The 18,248-nt window shown below is 42.7% G+C and overlaps 1 protein-coding gene across 2 annotated transcripts in view; it reads left to right on the top strand.

Moving 5' to 3' along the window:
- TP53BP2 (tumor protein p53 binding protein 2) overlaps window positions 1-18,248 on the top strand; it is a 56,840-nt gene that overhangs the window by 15,999 nt on the left and 22,593 nt on the right. Inside the window, exons 2-5 of one of the 2 annotated variants that reach the window (XM_054629392.2) lie at window positions 5,280-5,427; window positions 11,166-11,279; window positions 12,863-12,942; window positions 17,673-17,774. In XM_054629392.2, the coding sequence (XP_054485367.2) occupies window positions 5,280-5,427; window positions 11,166-11,279; window positions 12,863-12,942; window positions 17,673-17,774 (444 nt within the window). Of the gene's footprint in view, window positions 1-5,279; window positions 5,428-11,165; window positions 11,280-12,862; window positions 12,943-13,219; window positions 13,348-17,672; window positions 17,775-18,248 lie in introns of those variants that run through there. The other variant, XM_077176117.1, reaches the window with a different exon arrangement.

Below are 18,248 nucleotides of genomic sequence, written 5' to 3'. Positions count from 1 at the left end.
GAATACTGTGTGAATAGATGCCATGGTTTGTGTTGTATAGTGCATGCTGTGCAGGAAGCCTCCATAAAGTTAGGGATCCAGACAATAGTGAAAAACAGGGTTAAGTTCTTATTTTTTAATGTATTCTTGATTATGTTTTATAAGGGACTGAGTTTTGCTGATTGTTGCCCATTGCTGACAGTTTATGATCAGAGTTAAGATTTTCCCTAGAAATGTGGGGAGGGGGGAAATGTGTCCCTTTTAACTCAGGTAGTTTCAGGAATTAATTAAGTGTATTTTAATTTACATCATGCCCCATATAAGAGTGTTCTTCTGAATATTTGAAACCTGAATACTTGAATGCTATTAGTGTATGAATTAGAAAGTATCCAATTTAGCAACCTTTTAATTCCAAAGATGTGTGATATCAGCTTTATAATAACTAAGGAATAAGAGAAGTCTGATCCTTGCAGAAACACCATCAAAGCTGAAAAGTAAATTGCATTTCTATTCCCCCCACTTTAATCAATAATTGAGGCCTTCTCATCTAAGAAGAAGAGTGATTCAAGGCCTTTGATGTGAAATGATATCTTGTTGGATGGATGGGAATTATGAGACTTGTGTTTGCTCAGGTTAGTGTTTGGAAATGGTTTCTTCTGGGTTTGGATTTAAAAAAAAATTACTTTGTTTTTAATTTTTGTTTTGTGTGGCAACAAAGCAGGAGCCAGAATAGAGTGTGGTCATTGGCTAGCTCTGTTAAAGTGCTAGGCTTTCTTAAATATTTTACTTTCAGTTGAAAATGTATTTGCAGATGTTGAGACCTTTTGTATTTAATGTAGGTGTAATTGTATGAAGTGATCCAGTTGATGAGCTCAGCAATGAATGGGTCAGATTTGCAGGCAAAGGTAAGGCTGTTTGATGTGCAGGAGAGAGATGGAGGATTATAAAATGGCCCATGATTTTCTTTAATTGATGCCCTCTTCTGTCCTTCTGTTTGGTTGCTTTCCTTACTAAGCTCCCTTCCTGTTCCTGGGTGTGTTACAATCCTGACTTAGTGGCTGCAGTTGGAGTTGATTCATAAATAAGTTGAAGCAAAATGATACATTTTTGTGCTGGGGGCACTCAAATTGTACTTCACACCAATGTGAAGTTTTGAAATATTTGTGACTGAAGTGTCAGGCTTTTGTGAGACAAGAAGTCCTTTATGTTCAGTACTCTGCTTTTCCATCCAGTTGTTTGTAAGTCAAGCACTGCAGTGATTCCTTGCAAAAACTCTCCCTTGCTTTAGCTCCTGTGACCTTGGGCTTCCTCTGGTGTCCTTGGTGCAGCCGATCGAACTGCCTCATTTGGTGGCTCCATAACTGCAAACTTCTCTTTTCTAAGCTGGAGCAGAGTCAGCTGGAATCTCTGATGTGATTTTAAAAGGAACTGCTTCAGTAGATGCACAACACCCCTGGCTTCTCCCAAAGTATGCCAAAATACTGCAGTGCTTTTATATTTTAAAGCTTTTCAGGACCTATAGTGAGCATGGTTTTGGGCTGGGAAAAGAGGAGCAATCTTTTAGTTTAGACCTTAATTTAGGCATCTGAGTCCTGTTCAAAAAATGCTTGGTGTGTGAGCTGGGAATTCATAAAACTCAATATTTGTAAAGGAGGGAAAAACCCTCACCCAAGGCTATATGGAATTGTCAGATGTTTCAGTAAGTGCTTTCATGCTATCTTTAAAAAAAAAATACAAAGTCTGATTGAAATTTGTCTTCCTTGGTGGTTTTTTTTATCAAGTGCTTCATTTATGCCTAGTTTGAAACTAAATTTTTTGCATGTTGGTTTTTTTTCCCCTCTGAAATTGCTGGATGTTTGTATACAACTGTCTTAACATCTCCAGTTTCAGGGAGGAGCCAGAAACTGTTTAATGTAAGGATTGCAGCTTATGAGAGCACTCATTTCCTTTGTTTCTTGTTGCCACACAGCAATAAAACAGTGGTACAAACTAACTGTTGGGGTGGTTAATGAATGTCACAGTTGAACCATTCCCAAGGGACACACGAGTGAGTCCCGGGGATCCCAGTTTGAGGTGGTGCCAGCCCCAGGAAGCCACCAAGGGTGATGAGCAGTGCTGAGAAATCACAGCAGGCATTTGGTACACATCAGTTTCTTCACCTTTTCCTTCTTCACCTCTCTGTGATGGATACTCTCTGGTCAGCTTGCCCTAAGCTCCAGTGTGTCCAGGGTACCCCAGGAGGCCTTGCAGGTGAGCAGGAAGTGGTGGTGACAAATGTGACACCATTTGGTGCAAGAATAGAACTACTACTTACAGAGCTTGACCATCTCAGCATTGCCCCTGGAGCTGAAGTGACACAGGATAAGATAACATCAGTATCATAACATTTTAGTTGCTTTAGACTCTGAGGACTTGAAGGTATGTTTTTTAGGGAATTTGCAGTTTGGTTGCTTTTCCTTTCCTTAGTTCCTAGAATATGTGGGCTAGAGGTGATGCAGACACTCCCAAGTCCCAGAAATGGCCCCACACAGCAGGTCTGAGTGCTCTTGGCTTAATGTATTAGTAATTATCCTGAGCATTGTGGATGGAAATGGCAACTCGTGATCCTTCCTGTGTAGTTGTCTGTATTGCTAAATCCTAAGGATTAACAACTGGATATAGACAGGCACACTGAGAGTGAACAGCCCAGCTAGGGTCAAATTAGGTCTGCTTTGTGTATAATGCCATGGTTTGTATAATTTTCTCTTAATTCCCATCTGTGAGCTCATCTTTTAAATTAACAAATGTTACTGCAGACACACAGCCTGTGCCATTTCTGAATGGTATTCCTGTTCTGAATATGAGGTTGTACAGCATTAAATGTGAAAGGTTGAAATGCTTTACACACCTACATAAACTGCTGTAAATCTATTTGGGAACTTCTTTTTTATTTTATACTTTTCTGCCCCAGTAATTGTGGTTAAGAGATATTCTTACCTGGCTGCACCTGACATCCTTCACTGCCAGGCTCCTCTAGGGGAGTCAGAAACACTGCCTCTGAAAGGTAACATGTTCTGTGACAAAAGATTAAAGCCAAGTGTCAGAGTTCCTTCTTGGAAAGCTTTGTCCCTTAATTTAGGTCACTACCTCCTTGTGCTGTCGACAGCAGAACCCATTGTGCTCATCTTCACTATATAATAAGTGTGTGGTAAACTGATCTTACCTACCTCCACATTCTCTTTCCTAGTTTCACTCCTTACAAGCTCCAAGTTTGGCTTTTTGTTTGGTTTTCTTGTTGATTTCTTGGGGGTTTTTTTCCCCCCCATAAAGTGCCAAGGAAATGGGTGGGGTAATGTAGCCATCAGGCAGTTTTGATCTCGCTTTCAGCTTTTTCCTCTCAGTGAATATTTTTAGAAGGTGTTCAGGAATTGATCAGAAACCTTTGTCTTGGGGAGCTGGGCAAAACCAGTGGTCAGAAATTCTGTGTTCTTGGTGTAGTGCTGAGGCCCAGAAAACACCGTTTGCCAGTGTTTACACTGCCAGGAGTGGGCCAAATACTTGCAGTCTGTGTAACAAGATGTGCAGAGTCTGGAGTGCTTTTGTCAGAGTTTTTAGAAGAGTAAAGGCAGTCTCTCCTACAGGGTTGAGGGGGATCTTGGCACTCAGAATAGCCCTGGAAAGGCTTTGGAGACATCAGGAATGTGCATGTGCACGGTTGTATTCCCTGAGAGTCTCCAACAGCGGATCCCTAAAGCTGTGAAACAGATGGGGCTGAATGTCTCTTTGTAAAGGCATTAAAAATCTTGAATTCCATAGTATTTACACAAAATCACAAAAATAGTGCATGTAGTAATGGTTTTGTTACTTTTAAAAAATGATTATTTAAATTCTTTTAGAAGGATATTTATTCCTTTCCCCTCTTGTTTGATTTTGCCTCCTTTTCCTCCTCTTTGACCTTTTGAACTCTTGCTCCTAAGGATGTATATCCCCTTCACCCTTTAGAAATGAGGACAGGCAAGGATTTGTGTCTTTTCTTGAGAAAGCACCTTTTCCATCTGTATGAAAAATCCTGAATTGTATAGGTTGCTGTTGCTTGAAATGCTTAATGGAGCAATTGCTTTCTGGAGATATTTGATTTTTTTGCCTTGCTGGAGGGCCGTGTGAGTAACAGCCAGTTGAGACTGAAGTTGAGAATTGGTCTCAAGAGAACTGACTTTAATTTTTAGCTAGCAGCTGAACTTTGATAGCAGTTTAATATTAATAGCATGTAGTGAGATGATGCTCAGAGGCAGTAATCATCAATGTTTTCTATCAGATATGGCCACTGCCTTTTTAGAGTGCTTGTTTAGTAGTTGTGGCAGGAAAGACATGAGCAAGAACATCTGTGTGGCGTGTATAAACAGAAAAACCAAAGATAAGGAGCCTTCTCCAGCTGTGAAGAGGAAACCAAGTAAAATATCCTTGGTTTCTTGAGAATGGGGTTTGGGGGCTGACCTTGTTTTCAGGCTGAGACTAAGAGCACAGCAAGCTGACTTGTGTTTTTAGGAACTTTTCTATGAAATGTGTTACAGAAATGCAAATTGTGTTTCCACTTCACTACCTATGTGGTAAACTCTGGTGGTTTCTTATACCAGATGTAATTACCATTGTTTTTCACTCCTGCTGAACTCTAGTTGAGCGTTTCTCCTGTTGTGTCAAATGATTGCAGGGTACATACACATGTAGTAAAGTGGGAGGAGTTCTGACACATCACCTGAAGAGGGAAGGAAGGAGCACCAGGTCCAGATTTAAAACTCAGTAATCCTCTGACACTGTTGAGTCAGGGACAGGTGAAATTACTCCATGGTTCAGAAGGTGAAAAAGAGACTTTATTAAGACGTGGCATCCTTTTACAACCAGGATTGCTGAGGTGAAACTTGATTGGTCTCAAAGTAAAAACCTTTGACACTATTGGTGTAACGTGACTAGCCCACTCTGAAGGTACATACCTATAAACAACATGAACAAAAAGAGACATAATAATTGTTTTCTTTCTTCCTCTCCAAGTTTCCCAGGCCTGAAGCCTGGGAGAATTCCCTTTGACTGAACTGAGAATCTCCACAATCCTCCAGCAATGTAATTTAGTTGAGCAGGAGATTACTTCTGCAGCAGTCTCTTTTGCTTATACCTTAAAGAAATTCGGGGTTGTTTAGAACATTGTACCCGCTGTAGTTGATAAGATGTTATCTGTGTGGGAAAGAATGCATTTAACAGCAGGCAGGGACTCCAAGGTGCAGCCTGCCTTTGTGTTGGAAAGTAACCACGTGCTGTTTGCTTTGCAGATGTTTCTGACCGTGTACCTCAGTAACAACGAGCAGCACTTCACAGAGGTGCCAGTGACCCCCGAGACAACCTGCAGGGATGTGGTGGAGCTGTGCAAGGAGCCTGGGGAGACCGAGTGCCACCTGGCTGAGGTGTGGTGTGGCTCAGGTAGGTCAGGCTGCTGAGCTGCTGGGTGTTCTCTGCTCCAAGGTGGCACATGGAGACCTGACAGATCTGTGATCTTATCCCAGGGGGTTTCTGCATTGCCATTTCATTGGTTTCTTCATCATGCTGGCTGTGTGATAACCCACCTGCAAGAAGGCTCGCATGTGAAAAGCAAAAGGGAGCTTGAACATGCAGATGTTTCTGTGTCTGTGCAGCCCTTCTGTGACTCAGATGAGTCTGAGGGGTGTGAGAGAGTATTATTCTCTTCCTCCTCCTCCTCACAGTGGGATCCCAGCAGCCTTTATGGGGGTTTTGAGGTACTAAGTATTGGTAGTTCTGTGACTAGTTCAAAATAATTTCTTTAATCCCACAGCCATCTTCACTTGCAGTGGCAAAATAAAACTTCCTTTTTCTGATGACACCTTCAGTGTTACCAATTGCATTGAGTTTGGAGGGGAAGGAGTGTGTTAGCAGAAGTGGTGGGAGTTACCTGGTGTGAAGTGCTCTAAAGAAAGTGGGTGACAGGGAGGATGGAGAAGCTACTTCTGGCTATCTTTTCAAGCCTGTGGAAAAGGGGTTTGTGCATATGGCTCATTGTAACTTTTTTTTCTTTTTCTGTGTTCTTCTGATCTTGGGAGTTCAGATCTCCCAAACTTGCCATGCTCCATTGAAACTGGAGAATATATGAACAAATAAAACTTAAAATATTACTAATGTCTCATGGCTTAAATGGGAAAGGGCACTGGACTATCTCCTGTCTCTGTGGTACTCAATGGATACTGGGAGCCATCCAGAGGCATAAGATAGATGAATCCCTGACAGGATTTTGAGAAATGAAAAATAATTATGTCTAAGCCAACCTTTTTGAGATGCTTCAACAAGATTATAAAAGAATCAGATGATAAGGGCTTATATTTCTGTCTTCCTCTGCTGTTATCTCAGGCTCACATCTGTTAAAAGAAGTCTTTGGTGAGATGGATGTTTGTTTAATGCTATGAGATACCTGAGTTGTCTCTTGATATTTACTTGCTTCTGACAGAGATGTGATGTTTCTAATATTTCTAAGTCTAAAAAATGAAGCAGAATTTTTTTCTTCTCCTTAGAAATAAAGAAGCTTTGCTTCATCAATGATGATAAAATAAAATCAACAATTCATCATGGAAAGAGATATTCTAGGAATGTATTTTAATTGTACCTCTTTGTCTGAATCAACGCAATAGTCTACAGTGAAAGAGAAGTAAAAGAAAGGTTTACCTAAAACTACTGAATTTATAGTTAGCCTTAATGCCCACACCCTGTTAAAGAGCACAAGTGGTTGTGGTGAGGGACAGGGTTCTCCTGTTGGTACTGAAGTTGGGGCTGTGCTAGAGTGGGCAGCTCCTCTCAGGTTTCTTGAACCTGGATTCTTGCTTGGCTTTTGAGGTGGTGATGTAGCATTTGCTATAAAGGGCAGTGAGATTGTCCTGAAATCAAAGGAGAGGACCTACAGGAAGAGGCAAGTGAAGTCTGCCAGTACTTAGGGCCCCAATGTTCTGGTTAAGCTGAAAAATGAACTTTAAATAAAGTACGTGGTGTTTTATTTATAGCATCAAATTATCAGCCTTTCTGAGGCTGGAGGTGTAAGACAATAATCTGGATACAGAAACATAAACTGAAGCAGAGAATTTTTTCTGAGATTAGTCTTTGCAGAGACATCATGAGACACACAAGAACAGATACCTAAGACAAAAAATATTTTGTCCATTTTTACAGTGAAAGCTTTAACAAGATCATTGAGCCCAGCCTTTGCCCAAACACCACCGTGCCACTAGACCATGGCACATAGTCCATTTGTCCAGTTGTCTTCTGAACCTTTCCAGAGATGGTGACTCCATCACCTCCCTGGGAAGCCTGTTCAAATGCTTAACCAACCTTCAAGTGAAGAAATTCTTCCTGGTGTCCAACCTTAACCTCTCCTGGTGCAGTTGGAGGCCATTTCCTCTTGTGTCACTTGTTACCTGGGAGAAGAGGCCAACCCCCACCTGGCTGCAAGCTCCTTTCAGGGAAGTGTAGAGAGTGATAAGGTCTCCCCTGAGTCTTTCCTCCAGGCTGAACAACCTCAGTTGCTCCTCATCAGACTCATGCTCCAGCCCCTTCCTCAGCTCCATGGCCCTTCTCTCTCCAGCTCCTCCATGTCCTTCTTGCAGTGATGGCCCAGAACTGGACCCAGCTCTTGAGGTGTGGCCTCAGCAGTGCTGAGCACAGGAGGACAATCCCTGCCCTGCTCCTGCTGCCCTCATTGTTGCTGACACAGGCCAGCATGTCAGTGGCCTGCTTGGACACCCTGGCTCATGTTCAGCTGCTGTTGACCAGCACCCCCAGGTCCTTTTCCACTGGGCAGCTTTCCAGCCCCTCTGCCCCCAGCCAGTAGCATCTTTGGGGTTGTTGTGAGCCAAGGGCAGGGCTCAGCAGCTGGCCTTGCTGGAGTTCCAAATACAGTTCCCAGTTGTTAACAGAAATGCAGTTATCTCAATAGCATTAAAAGATTTGAGTACTGCATTCATGCATGTTGCTTTGGTTAAAATATGTCTTGAGCATCTGTGTAGCATCCAGCAACAAGCATTTGCAAGATGTTTTCATGTGTATTTTGGATTTTTTTTTTTGGCAAGGGGAGGAGGCAGTGAGGGAGAGAAATACTTTTAGCTTTTTGCTAATCTCATTTTCGATGTCAGCAAAGTTTTCCATCTTGTTCTGCCAGGATTAGCCACGATTTCTGTTTTGTTTGCATATTGCACTGAACAAATTCAACTGCTTTAAAACAAACATGGTGCAGGACAGCTAACCTCTGGGGGTAGAAACAAGAGATTTGTGTTGGAAAATCACTTCTCAGACTTCAATTTTTGGGATCCTTCTTACATCACTTCTTTCTTTCTTTTTTTTGACACTTGATCAGGAATTTTAGCTTCTATTGTCAGACCTTATTAAGCCTACTTTGAAAAATTGCTGCAAGTGTGCTTGAGGCACTTTGCTCCCTGAAGGGGGCAAGTTTACTACTCTCCCTGTCCTCCTAGTTTTGCTTGAAATTTGGTGAATATCAAGGCAAAATTTCTTGACCTTCCTATTATTATCAGAATTCTGTTAGACAGTTACCTTGCCTGCTGTGGAAAGCAGCCAAAAGGAGTGCATGTATAAAGATCTCCTTTTTTTTTTCTCTATGAGACAGATAGGAAAAAAAAAAAAAAGAAAACTGATTGTCCATTCTTCTTGAGCTTTCCAAATGTAGATTTGTTTGGTATTTGAAAATCTCTTTGACCTTCCTTTGAAGCCAGTGAGTGGTATTGACAGAATCCTTGTGTAAAGGGCATCTCCCTTGATTATAGAGTTTCTGCTGAAGTATTGCTGAGCTGCTAGAAATCTGCCTCATAAGCCTGCTGTATAGCCTCTAAGACAAAAATCTGCCAGTGGTGCTGTTGATTTTTTTGTTGTTGTTGTTGTGTTTTTTTCCCCTTTTTTCCTTGAATTAAGGTTTAGCAGATGAGGAATGTTTTTTGCTGTCTAGACAAGTAACCGCCAAGAGACGGCTTTTTCTGTAACAGTGACCTACTTGCTTATTCTGTAAAGCTAATCTCTTTTGACAGTCACTCCAGAAATTCTCCTTCCTAGATTGCTTGAGCACAGCTGCAGCATTTTCATTTAAAGAAACACTTTTATGTTGAAAAGAGCTTTTCACATACTGCAAACATGTTAGCAGCTCCTTTTCTAATGGAACTGAAAACATTTATACTTAACGCCAACAATTTTTCCTGCTGAAAAGATGATTTCATATTAAGACAGTGACTTTTTCAAAGACTTTATTGAATATGAATGAACTACTCTGATTTCTTTTTTCTATCTTTCCCCTCCCCTTGCTTAAAAAAATGAAAAGAAACTGCCAACAAAAGCAACGTTGGGAAAAATGAAACTGGTGCAAAAATGGTGGCATTTAATTTCATTCTTTGTCTGCCTGTCTTATTTTTTAGGCCAGGAACAATATCTTCTGCTTGTCTGGCATCCAGCACAAATGGGTCCAACATGACCCTGAGCCCCAATGCTGTTAGAAGATACTGTGACAGTATCCTGGCTATGTAAATTCACTACTGTGATATATTGACCACACTGTTGCCATCACATTTCAAATAGGCAGAAAAATTGATAGTAAAACGTCTAGAATAACATAAGAAATTGCTTTTATGTAAAGATTTAGAGGCTAATAAGTAATTCTAGTTATATTCTGGCTGTGAGTGCCTGGTTATGATACATGTAAATTTTTAAAGAATGGTAATACAGAAAGGGAGGAGTAGTGATAGATTTAGATTCACACTGGGTTTTTCTATTATCAAAAGGCAGCAAGTAAGGCTTAAAAATTACTTACATGACTGAATCCTGAGCTTGGGGAAAAAAAGCAGGAAAAGAAATTCAGTGGAATTTGTGCATGTAACTTTTTCATCACAGTTATTTGAAAGGAAATGGCAAGTTCTTACTGGGCTCACTTTTCGCTGTCTGATCCTTTTTTTACTTTGAGCTGTGAATCCAAAGTAGTTCAGCTTTTCAAGGTTTATCAGAAATAGGGCTTTCAAAATGCATCTCGTGTGAAGTTCCTGAAATTTGCTGTCCGAAACAATGAGCTGGATCTGTGTCTGACAGGAGCTGTGGGAGAACACTTGAAGTGACAGGAGCTGTGCTGGCACACTGAGGATCAGGCCTGCTGGCTACTGCCAGGGAGCCTCTCCAGGCTGCTGAGTGCTCCTGCCTGAGCTTGAATGCAAGGGCTGCCATCCAGCGTTAGGAGAAGAATTCCTCTTCCCTGAGTGTCTGTCTTTGCATCTCTCTTCAGTCTTATTGGAATTAGGAAGTAAATGAGTCCCTGTAGGAATGGTGGCAGCAGTGCCTTGAGGAGGGGGTGGGAGTGACTAAGGGATGAGTTTGTCTGAGGTGCCACAGAAGAGGAGTGAAAGGTACAACAGCACAGTTCCTGCTGGTGAGTGGGTAAGGTGATTTTTCACATACAAAAGGAAGACAGTAGAACTGAAAGCTCTAAATTCCCTGTTTGTTTTCCCTCAGGCTGTGCCTCAGCTTTTCCCTTCAGAGGTGGACTTTTCCAGGGCTGCTGTTCAGAGATGTTTATTTAGTTTCAGAAGCAAGGAGCTTCTTAAGTGGCTTCTTAAGAGAAAAGTAGAAATCTCTTGGGTGAGGGCAAGTGTTGTGTGCACTCACTACACCTGTGCACTCAGTGTTCAGGTGAAAGATGGACAGACATTTTTGGTTTGGTGTGGGCCCAAGCTATGGTGGGATGGAGCAGTTCACTGTTACTGTATGTGGGTTGCCCCCAAGACAAAGGAAAGAATGAACAATCTGACTCCATGTTCTCAGAAGGTAATTTATTATTTTATGATACTATATTATATTAAAGAATACTAAACCTAAAGAATACAGAAAGGAAACTTACAGAAGGCTAAAACGATAATAAAGAAAACTTGTGACTCTTTCCAGAGCCCTGACACAGCTTGACCCTGATTGGCCATTGAGTCAAAACAACTCACGTGAAACCAATGAAACAATCTCCAAACACTCCACACGTGAGCACAACACAGGAGAAGCAAATGAGATCATTATTGTTTTCCTTTTCTCTGAGGCTTCTCAGCTTCCCAGGAGAAAATCTTTGGCAAAGGGATTTTTCAGAAGACATGACTGTGCCACACTTCAAGGTCTTTTTACCTTTCCAGAGCGCCCCATAGGCGACAACGAGCGGATGCTGGATGTTCTGCAGAGGTTTGGCATGCAGAGGAGCGAGGTGCGCTTCTTCCTCCGCCACGAACGCTCGCCCTGCCGCGAAGCCGGTAGGTGTTGACCTCAGCTGCTTCATCTCTTCAGGTTCCCTTTCATTCTTCAAGGTTAAGGAAACAGCTTCTGTGTGTTATTTACTAATGTTCATAGCCAGTAGGTGTTGCAGCATTTTTTTTGTCTGACTGTTGGCTAGCCTTTGTAAAGGCTTCATCTTCCCTTGCTATAGCTGGGTGTAGTAAATCCCAATTGAAATTTCTGCAGGTTTTCTAGAGCTGGTTATCACCAAAGCATCCAAGGGCATACTGTGTTAAATATATTTTCTCCAGCAAAATATCTTGAAATCTGCGGTGATCTCCTCTCATAAATATAGAAATAAAATAAATATAGAAATAAATATAGATTTTGCACTCATCTGCAAACCAAACTGTTGCCCAGTGATTTGGGTCATTATTCAATCTGTGATTCGGGTCGTTATTCACTCTTTGATTTGGGTCATTATTCATCTGGATAATACTTTACCAGGGTGATAAACTTGGCCTACTGGGCAAAGATAGAGCTCTTCAAAGTTTCTCCTACACATTTGTGTTAGTTTTAGGAATAGCATTAAATGAACCACCTGGTGAAGTTCTCTGAGAATATAATTCTCATTGTAAATCGAAATTTCCTGTAAAGGAAATGACTTTCAGATTTTCAGACGTTTTTTATGTATCCCATATTCATCTCTTCAGTAAAATCTTTCACTTTTACCTTTAAATCAATCTACCAGATTTGTCTTCCTCCCCCTTTTCTGTTTTTGTCCTTGGTAATATTCCTCAGTGTTGGAAATACTGAATTTGTTAAGTGACATTGTACCCAGCATATTTTAGATGTCTGACTGTATCTCAATATTTGAAATGCATACTGGTGATAGAATGAGTGCATGAAAAGCTGAAGCTGTGCCATTTCTACCTGCTGAAGATCTTGCAGAGCAGTTTAGTTGTCAAAAATGTATTTTTTCAAGTTCAGGGTGCTTGTAGTATTAGGATTATTGTCATTTTATTGGCCACAGCATTGCTAAGCGATGTATTTGAACTCTGAGTTAGTCTCACAGAAATATGGTCCTGAAATAGGAATCAGATGGACCAGAAGGTAACAGGCATGGCTTTGTCCTGTAGTACACTTATGTTCTGCAGGGAAATCAGTGAGATTGGTATTGGGCATCTGAGTATTATTTGCACATGATTAGATGGGAATAAAGTGGGGTTCTAGTTCAACAGCAGCTTCACTGACACAATGACTGCCAGGAAGAAGTAAAAAATGTGCTTTTAAACTGTGCATCTATAATGCACATTTAGTGGGGGCTGACTGCCTGTTTCCCACAGGATAAATACTGGAATAGCCTACTCTTGGTTAAGCTGGTTTTGTTTGTCTGTATTTTTGAACAGAACTATACTTTAAAATAAAATTAAACAGGAATCTTTTCAGAAAATGTGTTGTGTCATCACTTAAATTCATCTTGGTAGTAAACACATAAGAACAAGTGTTCAGATTCTACTCTATAATGATTATTCTGATTCTCCTTTTGTACTGAAAGCTATGTCTAAAAGGATAAGAAAAATCTTATATTATCTTACCATCTCTGACTGTTTCTGTCTAGGGACTGGACCAAGATCTCAAGATCCAGCCTTCAAAAGAAATGGTGTGAAAGTGCCTGGAGACCGAAGAATAGAGAATGGGGTGAGTGCTGGATGCAATGGCTGAGCTGGAGTTCATTTTCCCACAGCAGCCCTCCCTCCCAGTGCTGTGCTTTGCTTTGGCAGCCAGAAGGGTGCTGATAACACTCCAGAGTTTTGGCTACTGCTGAGCAGGGCTGGCACAGCATCAGCACTGCCTCAACGTTCCCCCCACACCAAGGGGCTGGCAGTGGGCAGGGTCCTGGGAGGGGACACAGCCAGAGCAGCTGACCCAAAGTGACCAAAGGGATATTCCCTGGCTTGTGGCGTCAGCTGAGATACAAAAGCCAAGGGAAGGAGGAGGAACAGGGGAACATTTGTTATTTTCCAAAGTTTGCCTCCTGGAGCAACTGCTTCCTGTGCTGAAGCCCTGCTTCCTGGGAAGTGGCTGGACATCGCTCTCTGATAGGTAGAGAATAAACTGGTTTTTGTCTTTGCTTGCTTTAACAAACTTTTTTGCCTTTACTTTAGTAAATTGCTTTTTCTCAGCCTAGGAGTTGTTTTCCAGCTTATTCTCTCTGCCCTGTCCTGCTGGGAAGGGGAGTGGTAGAGCAGCTTGGTGGGCACCTGGAATCCAGCCAAGCTCAACCAGCTATAGTCCCTTTTGGTCCCTGAACTGGGGTGAGACAAAGGCAGTTTATATATATGTGTGTGTATATATAATTTATACATATAAATACTTAGTAGTTGCCAAGCATCGAGCTCCTGTGTGGGACACAGAGTTTGTCAGCTGCACTGCTTATCTTTTTTTCTGAGTTTGGGAACATATTTCCATAAACAATGGCTCTGTGCTTTGCCCTCACACTGATGGCCTTGCTACACTGGGGGAGCTGTCTTGTGGGGATGATGAGGGAATACACCTCCCTCTCCCTGCCTGAGATTGATGTGAATGCTTTTAAAATGCAGGCTCCCATGGTCTTTGCTCATCCATATATAAGCTGTTTAATACTAATAATAATATTAACTAATACTGTTGGCACCCTGTGGGGTTTGTGGAATTCAAGTGTCACGTGGGTGTAAGAGAAAACCAACTTTAGGTGAGGAGATATTGAGATGTGCTCTGACATATCCAGTTCCTGGGTGGCACGGTGTGTGGAAGGACTTGGGCAGGTGCCTGGGGTGGTTTTCACCTCCCATTGCCTGGGACTTTACACCTGAACAGGTAATCAGTCAATCCTGGCAAACTGATATGTCAGCTGAGAGAAGGGTGCCTTGCCCACCCCAGTGCAAACCAGCAGTGTTCCACCCTGTACTGGGGCCTGGCCTGTGAGCCACAGTCCAGTGCTCAGAGCACTGTAGTTGTGGCAGGCACCCAGACTGTGTTTGAGGACACTATGGCTGAGACAGGCACTCAAACCACCATAATTGCCCCAGCAGTGAAGAAGGAAAAATGGAAATGGACAAAGTAAGCTGCAGCTCTATCATTGGTTGGAAAGGGAGGAAGTAGGAGAATTAGGGAGAGGTAGGGGTCAGTTAAAGGAGCCAGTCCTTCAAAAAAGAAATTGCAAGGAGTGAGACAAATCAAACAGGAGACAAAGTTACTCAGTCCTTGACCTCATCACAACTTCAAGACTTGTGAAAAGATTACAGCTGCCAGCCACGTGAGCAGATTTCTGCCTGGCTGCTTCAGTGCTGGGCTAGTGGGGCTGACAGTCAGCACTTGGAAGGTCATGAAGTCCCGACAGCTGGGATCCCGTGCCAGAAATCAGGAAATGGAAAGAAGAATTGGAAAACAGCAATTTGCAGTTTCTGGACATGGCTCCTCTCAACTGTGAGGGCAAGGTATCCATTTGAGGAAGATCCTGTAAATTCCAAGGAAAGTGAACCACTGCATGAAGGTATCCAGTACTTGAGAGAAGTAGCAGTTCTGGAAGTCATCTATACTGACCTTAAAAGTGACAATGTCCCTAAAGATCCAGAAGATGTCCCTTACACAGTGGCCATGTGGAGGAAGGTGGTTCCAAGTGCCCCTGCATCATATTCCAGCATCTGGGTGGTACTGTGTTACCTGCAGCTGGATAGACCAGGTGTAGAGGTGGCATCCTCCTGGCTTTGACATGCAGAAGAAACTGGGTACTTGCACATGCCTGCAGCCAGCACCCCAGATTTAAGGGGCAGCCCAAGACATTGGTCCTCTCCTGCCCCACTGAGGAGGAAGGGAAGCCCCAAGACCAGGCCATGTAAGGAGCTCTGGTTGTTCCTGTGTGAGCAGGGAGAGGACAGGAGGCAGTGGGATGGTGAGCCCCCCTCTAAGCTGGAAGCCCACGAACTGAGAGGGAAGAGATCTGTTCAGAAAGGGTCACCCAAGAAGGCTGTCAGTGTAGTTGCCACAGAGAGACAGGAAGGCAATCAGTGATCTCCTGTGGAAACCCAGGGCACTGGGACTATTTCTCTGTCTGCTCTGGGGTGCCCTGACACCCAGGGGAGCACTGACTTTGACCCTCACTCATGGAGAAAGTTTCCTAGACTGCAAGATAGACTGGAATCCACAAAAGTGTGAAATAGATTATAGAGAGCAGTGTGGGTGTATCACTTGGTGAGAAATTTAGGTTTTGGGATTTTTAGTATGTTGGGGATGGAAGCAAGATGGAGGGCACAGGATGTTGTCCTGGGCTGCTTCTTCATGCTTCTTCTTGCTCCTTCTTCATAGGTTTGGGTGGCATTCTGTAATTGGGCAGAAAAGTCCACATTGCAGCTCTTTGGGATCGGTTATTGGGTTAAAAGGGAAAATAATCTGGGTGTCAGTTCTTAATTGGATAGTTTAGTCTTAAAAGACCTTGTAACAAGAGATTGTTGGCCATTTTGTGCCTTCTCATGAAAAGCTGCTGAACTCATGGTTGTGAGACTGTTTTACTGATAATAATAAACACCTGAGTCAGAACATGAAATACCATCTCAGGTGCCTTCAATCCAGACCCAGAGAAACCCACAACTGGTACTGCCACAACTGGTTGTTTATGTTTCAGACATAAAAGGACTGAAATCACCTCCTCTAACCATGGTGAGGGGACTTCTGCTCTGGAATCACCAAGGTCAGCCAGAACACTCTGACAAGAAGCAGGAATAGAGGGTCCTTGCCCTTGGCAGGAGGAGGAAAGGATGACTGGGCACACTGGACTGTGTGGATTCAATGGCCTGACACATCAGATCCACACAAGTACAAAGCTGTAGTAGATAACTGATGGGTGTTACTGATGCCATCAAGGCACAGGAGTGCAGAACCCATCAGGGAGTGACTGGGGGATGCCAGGTGTTGTCTGTAATAGAGGCTGAGGGGAGTTTGACAGGGGACAAAAGGCAAAAGCATCCCATGTGACTGGCCCAGAGGCCCCTGGTACCCTGGGCTTCAGTTACCTCAGGAGAGGGCACTTCAAGGATCCTAAGGGTACTGATAGGGTTTAGCTGCAGCTACTGTGAATACAGAGAAGATCAGTTATCCACCCTGCCTCACACAAAAAGGCTCCTTCCCTGTGGGATTGTTTCAAGTTGAAGACCAGCAAGTGACAATTGCTACCAGGACAGTGCACTGGCAGCAATATCACATCAACTGAGACTCTGTAATGCCCATCCCTGAACTAATTCATTGACTGGAGAGCCAAGAAGTGCTCAGCAGGACCCACTCACCCTTCAGCAGCCCCAGATGGCCACTGCTAGAGTCTCATGTGGCCTTGAGAGACATGTTCTGTGCTGACATGGCACCTTGGAGAGAATTGAATCAGACGAAGGGACTAATTTTTGAAATAACCTCATAAACTCTTGGGAAAAGCAAAATGGCATTGAGCAAACATATTGTGACACTTAGCACTCACAGGCCTCTGGAAGAATTACCGTTATAGTGAAAATGGAGGCTTTCCCTCCTTGGAGATACAGGTGCAAATAGTACCATGGAAAGAAATGAGAGGCTGGTAATGGCTGCTCTAAAATAGACACAAAGCCTCTAGCAGTCACCATCCTGGCTTTCAGTTTTCAGGATGTCACCAGATCTGTGGGCTGCCCCAGCTGTGCTTGTACAGGTGATCTCAGAGCCACAAATGCACCATATTTCCCCTTCTCTCCTTTCTTCAGAATTCTTTTCTCATTACTTCAGTTTGGGGTTTTTTTCCTCTTGCAGTTTTGTCAAAGATCCCTAACTCCAGACTTCAACTTGACACCAGTAACTGTTTCAGCATTGAAGCCATTGACTACCACTCTTTTTCCATAATATGGATGTAGGATTGAATCTAGACTCAGGAAATACCTGAACAGACAACCAAGAACAGTGCTGTCTTTGAGAGTGGTGTTTTCCCTCCTGCCCAGCCATATTTAAACTTTCTATTTTCTTCAGATTACGTGGAAGTGCTTCAGATTGTAGTGATACACCTACAAGCACAGATCCATGCTGCCACATGCTGAGCATTCTGGGCTCAGTCAGTCAAAGCTGATTCATGCTGAGCTGAATTATAAAGGGCTCTGAAATGCCTCTTGAAAATGCTGCTGGGATTTTGCTGCTAGAAACATTAATGTTCCAAAAGATTTCATTTTCTGTGAGTTGCTGGATTGGGCTACACATGTGTATGAGTTTACAATTATTTGTTTTACCATAAGAAGATACTATGTCTCTCCAATTATTTTATTGGCTATTCAGTTGGGTTTTTTGTTTGAAAGACTTTTATCATACTTTTCTGCAGTAGCTCTATTAAGTGCTAGCCAAGTTAAAAATTCTAGACTTAGCATGCTTTGGGTTTTCTTTGACAGGTAAGTGCCCCAAGGATGGATATGACACTGGCTGAACTTCAGGAAATGGCATCACGCCAACAGCAACAAATTGAGGCTCAACAACAAATGCTGGCTAACAAGGTGAGTTTGGGATTAGATTGTTTACAGCCAGAAACAAAGGTAGTAGGAGTCATGTGAAGTGGAGGGAGGATTGGGGTTTTTTTCACCCCCTTTAAACAGAGGGCTCCTTTTCTTTGGCTGCCTGTTTTTAGATTTGAAAGTCAATGTATGCAAATATCCAGTTGTAAAACATACAAATAATGCCAGTGATAGAAGTGACCATTTAGCTTACTGAAAGGATAGGGCACATAACATTAATATATTGTCATTCATCCTGGTGGCTCTGTCAGCTCTGTTTGTGCTCCATGTGGTGACCAGCAATTCACCAGTTTGATCACTGAACAATGCTTTTGTCTCTGCTGTCCTGTCATGCTATCTTGCCTTCTCCTGATAAGAGTTCAGTGTGCCTGGTTTTCTGAGACAGCTGGCTGGAAGAGATGTCTTGTATGTGATAAAATAACCTAGGACTGTGATTTATAAAATGCTTGCAGAACA

This window comes from Agelaius phoeniceus, chromosome 3 (genome assembly GCF_051311805.1).
Source record: "Agelaius phoeniceus isolate bAgePho1 chromosome 3, bAgePho1.hap1, whole genome shotgun sequence".
NCBI classification, from domain to species: Eukaryota; Metazoa; Chordata; class Aves; order Passeriformes; family Icteridae; genus Agelaius; species Agelaius phoeniceus.
This window is presented reverse-complemented; position numbering and strand designations above follow the sequence as displayed.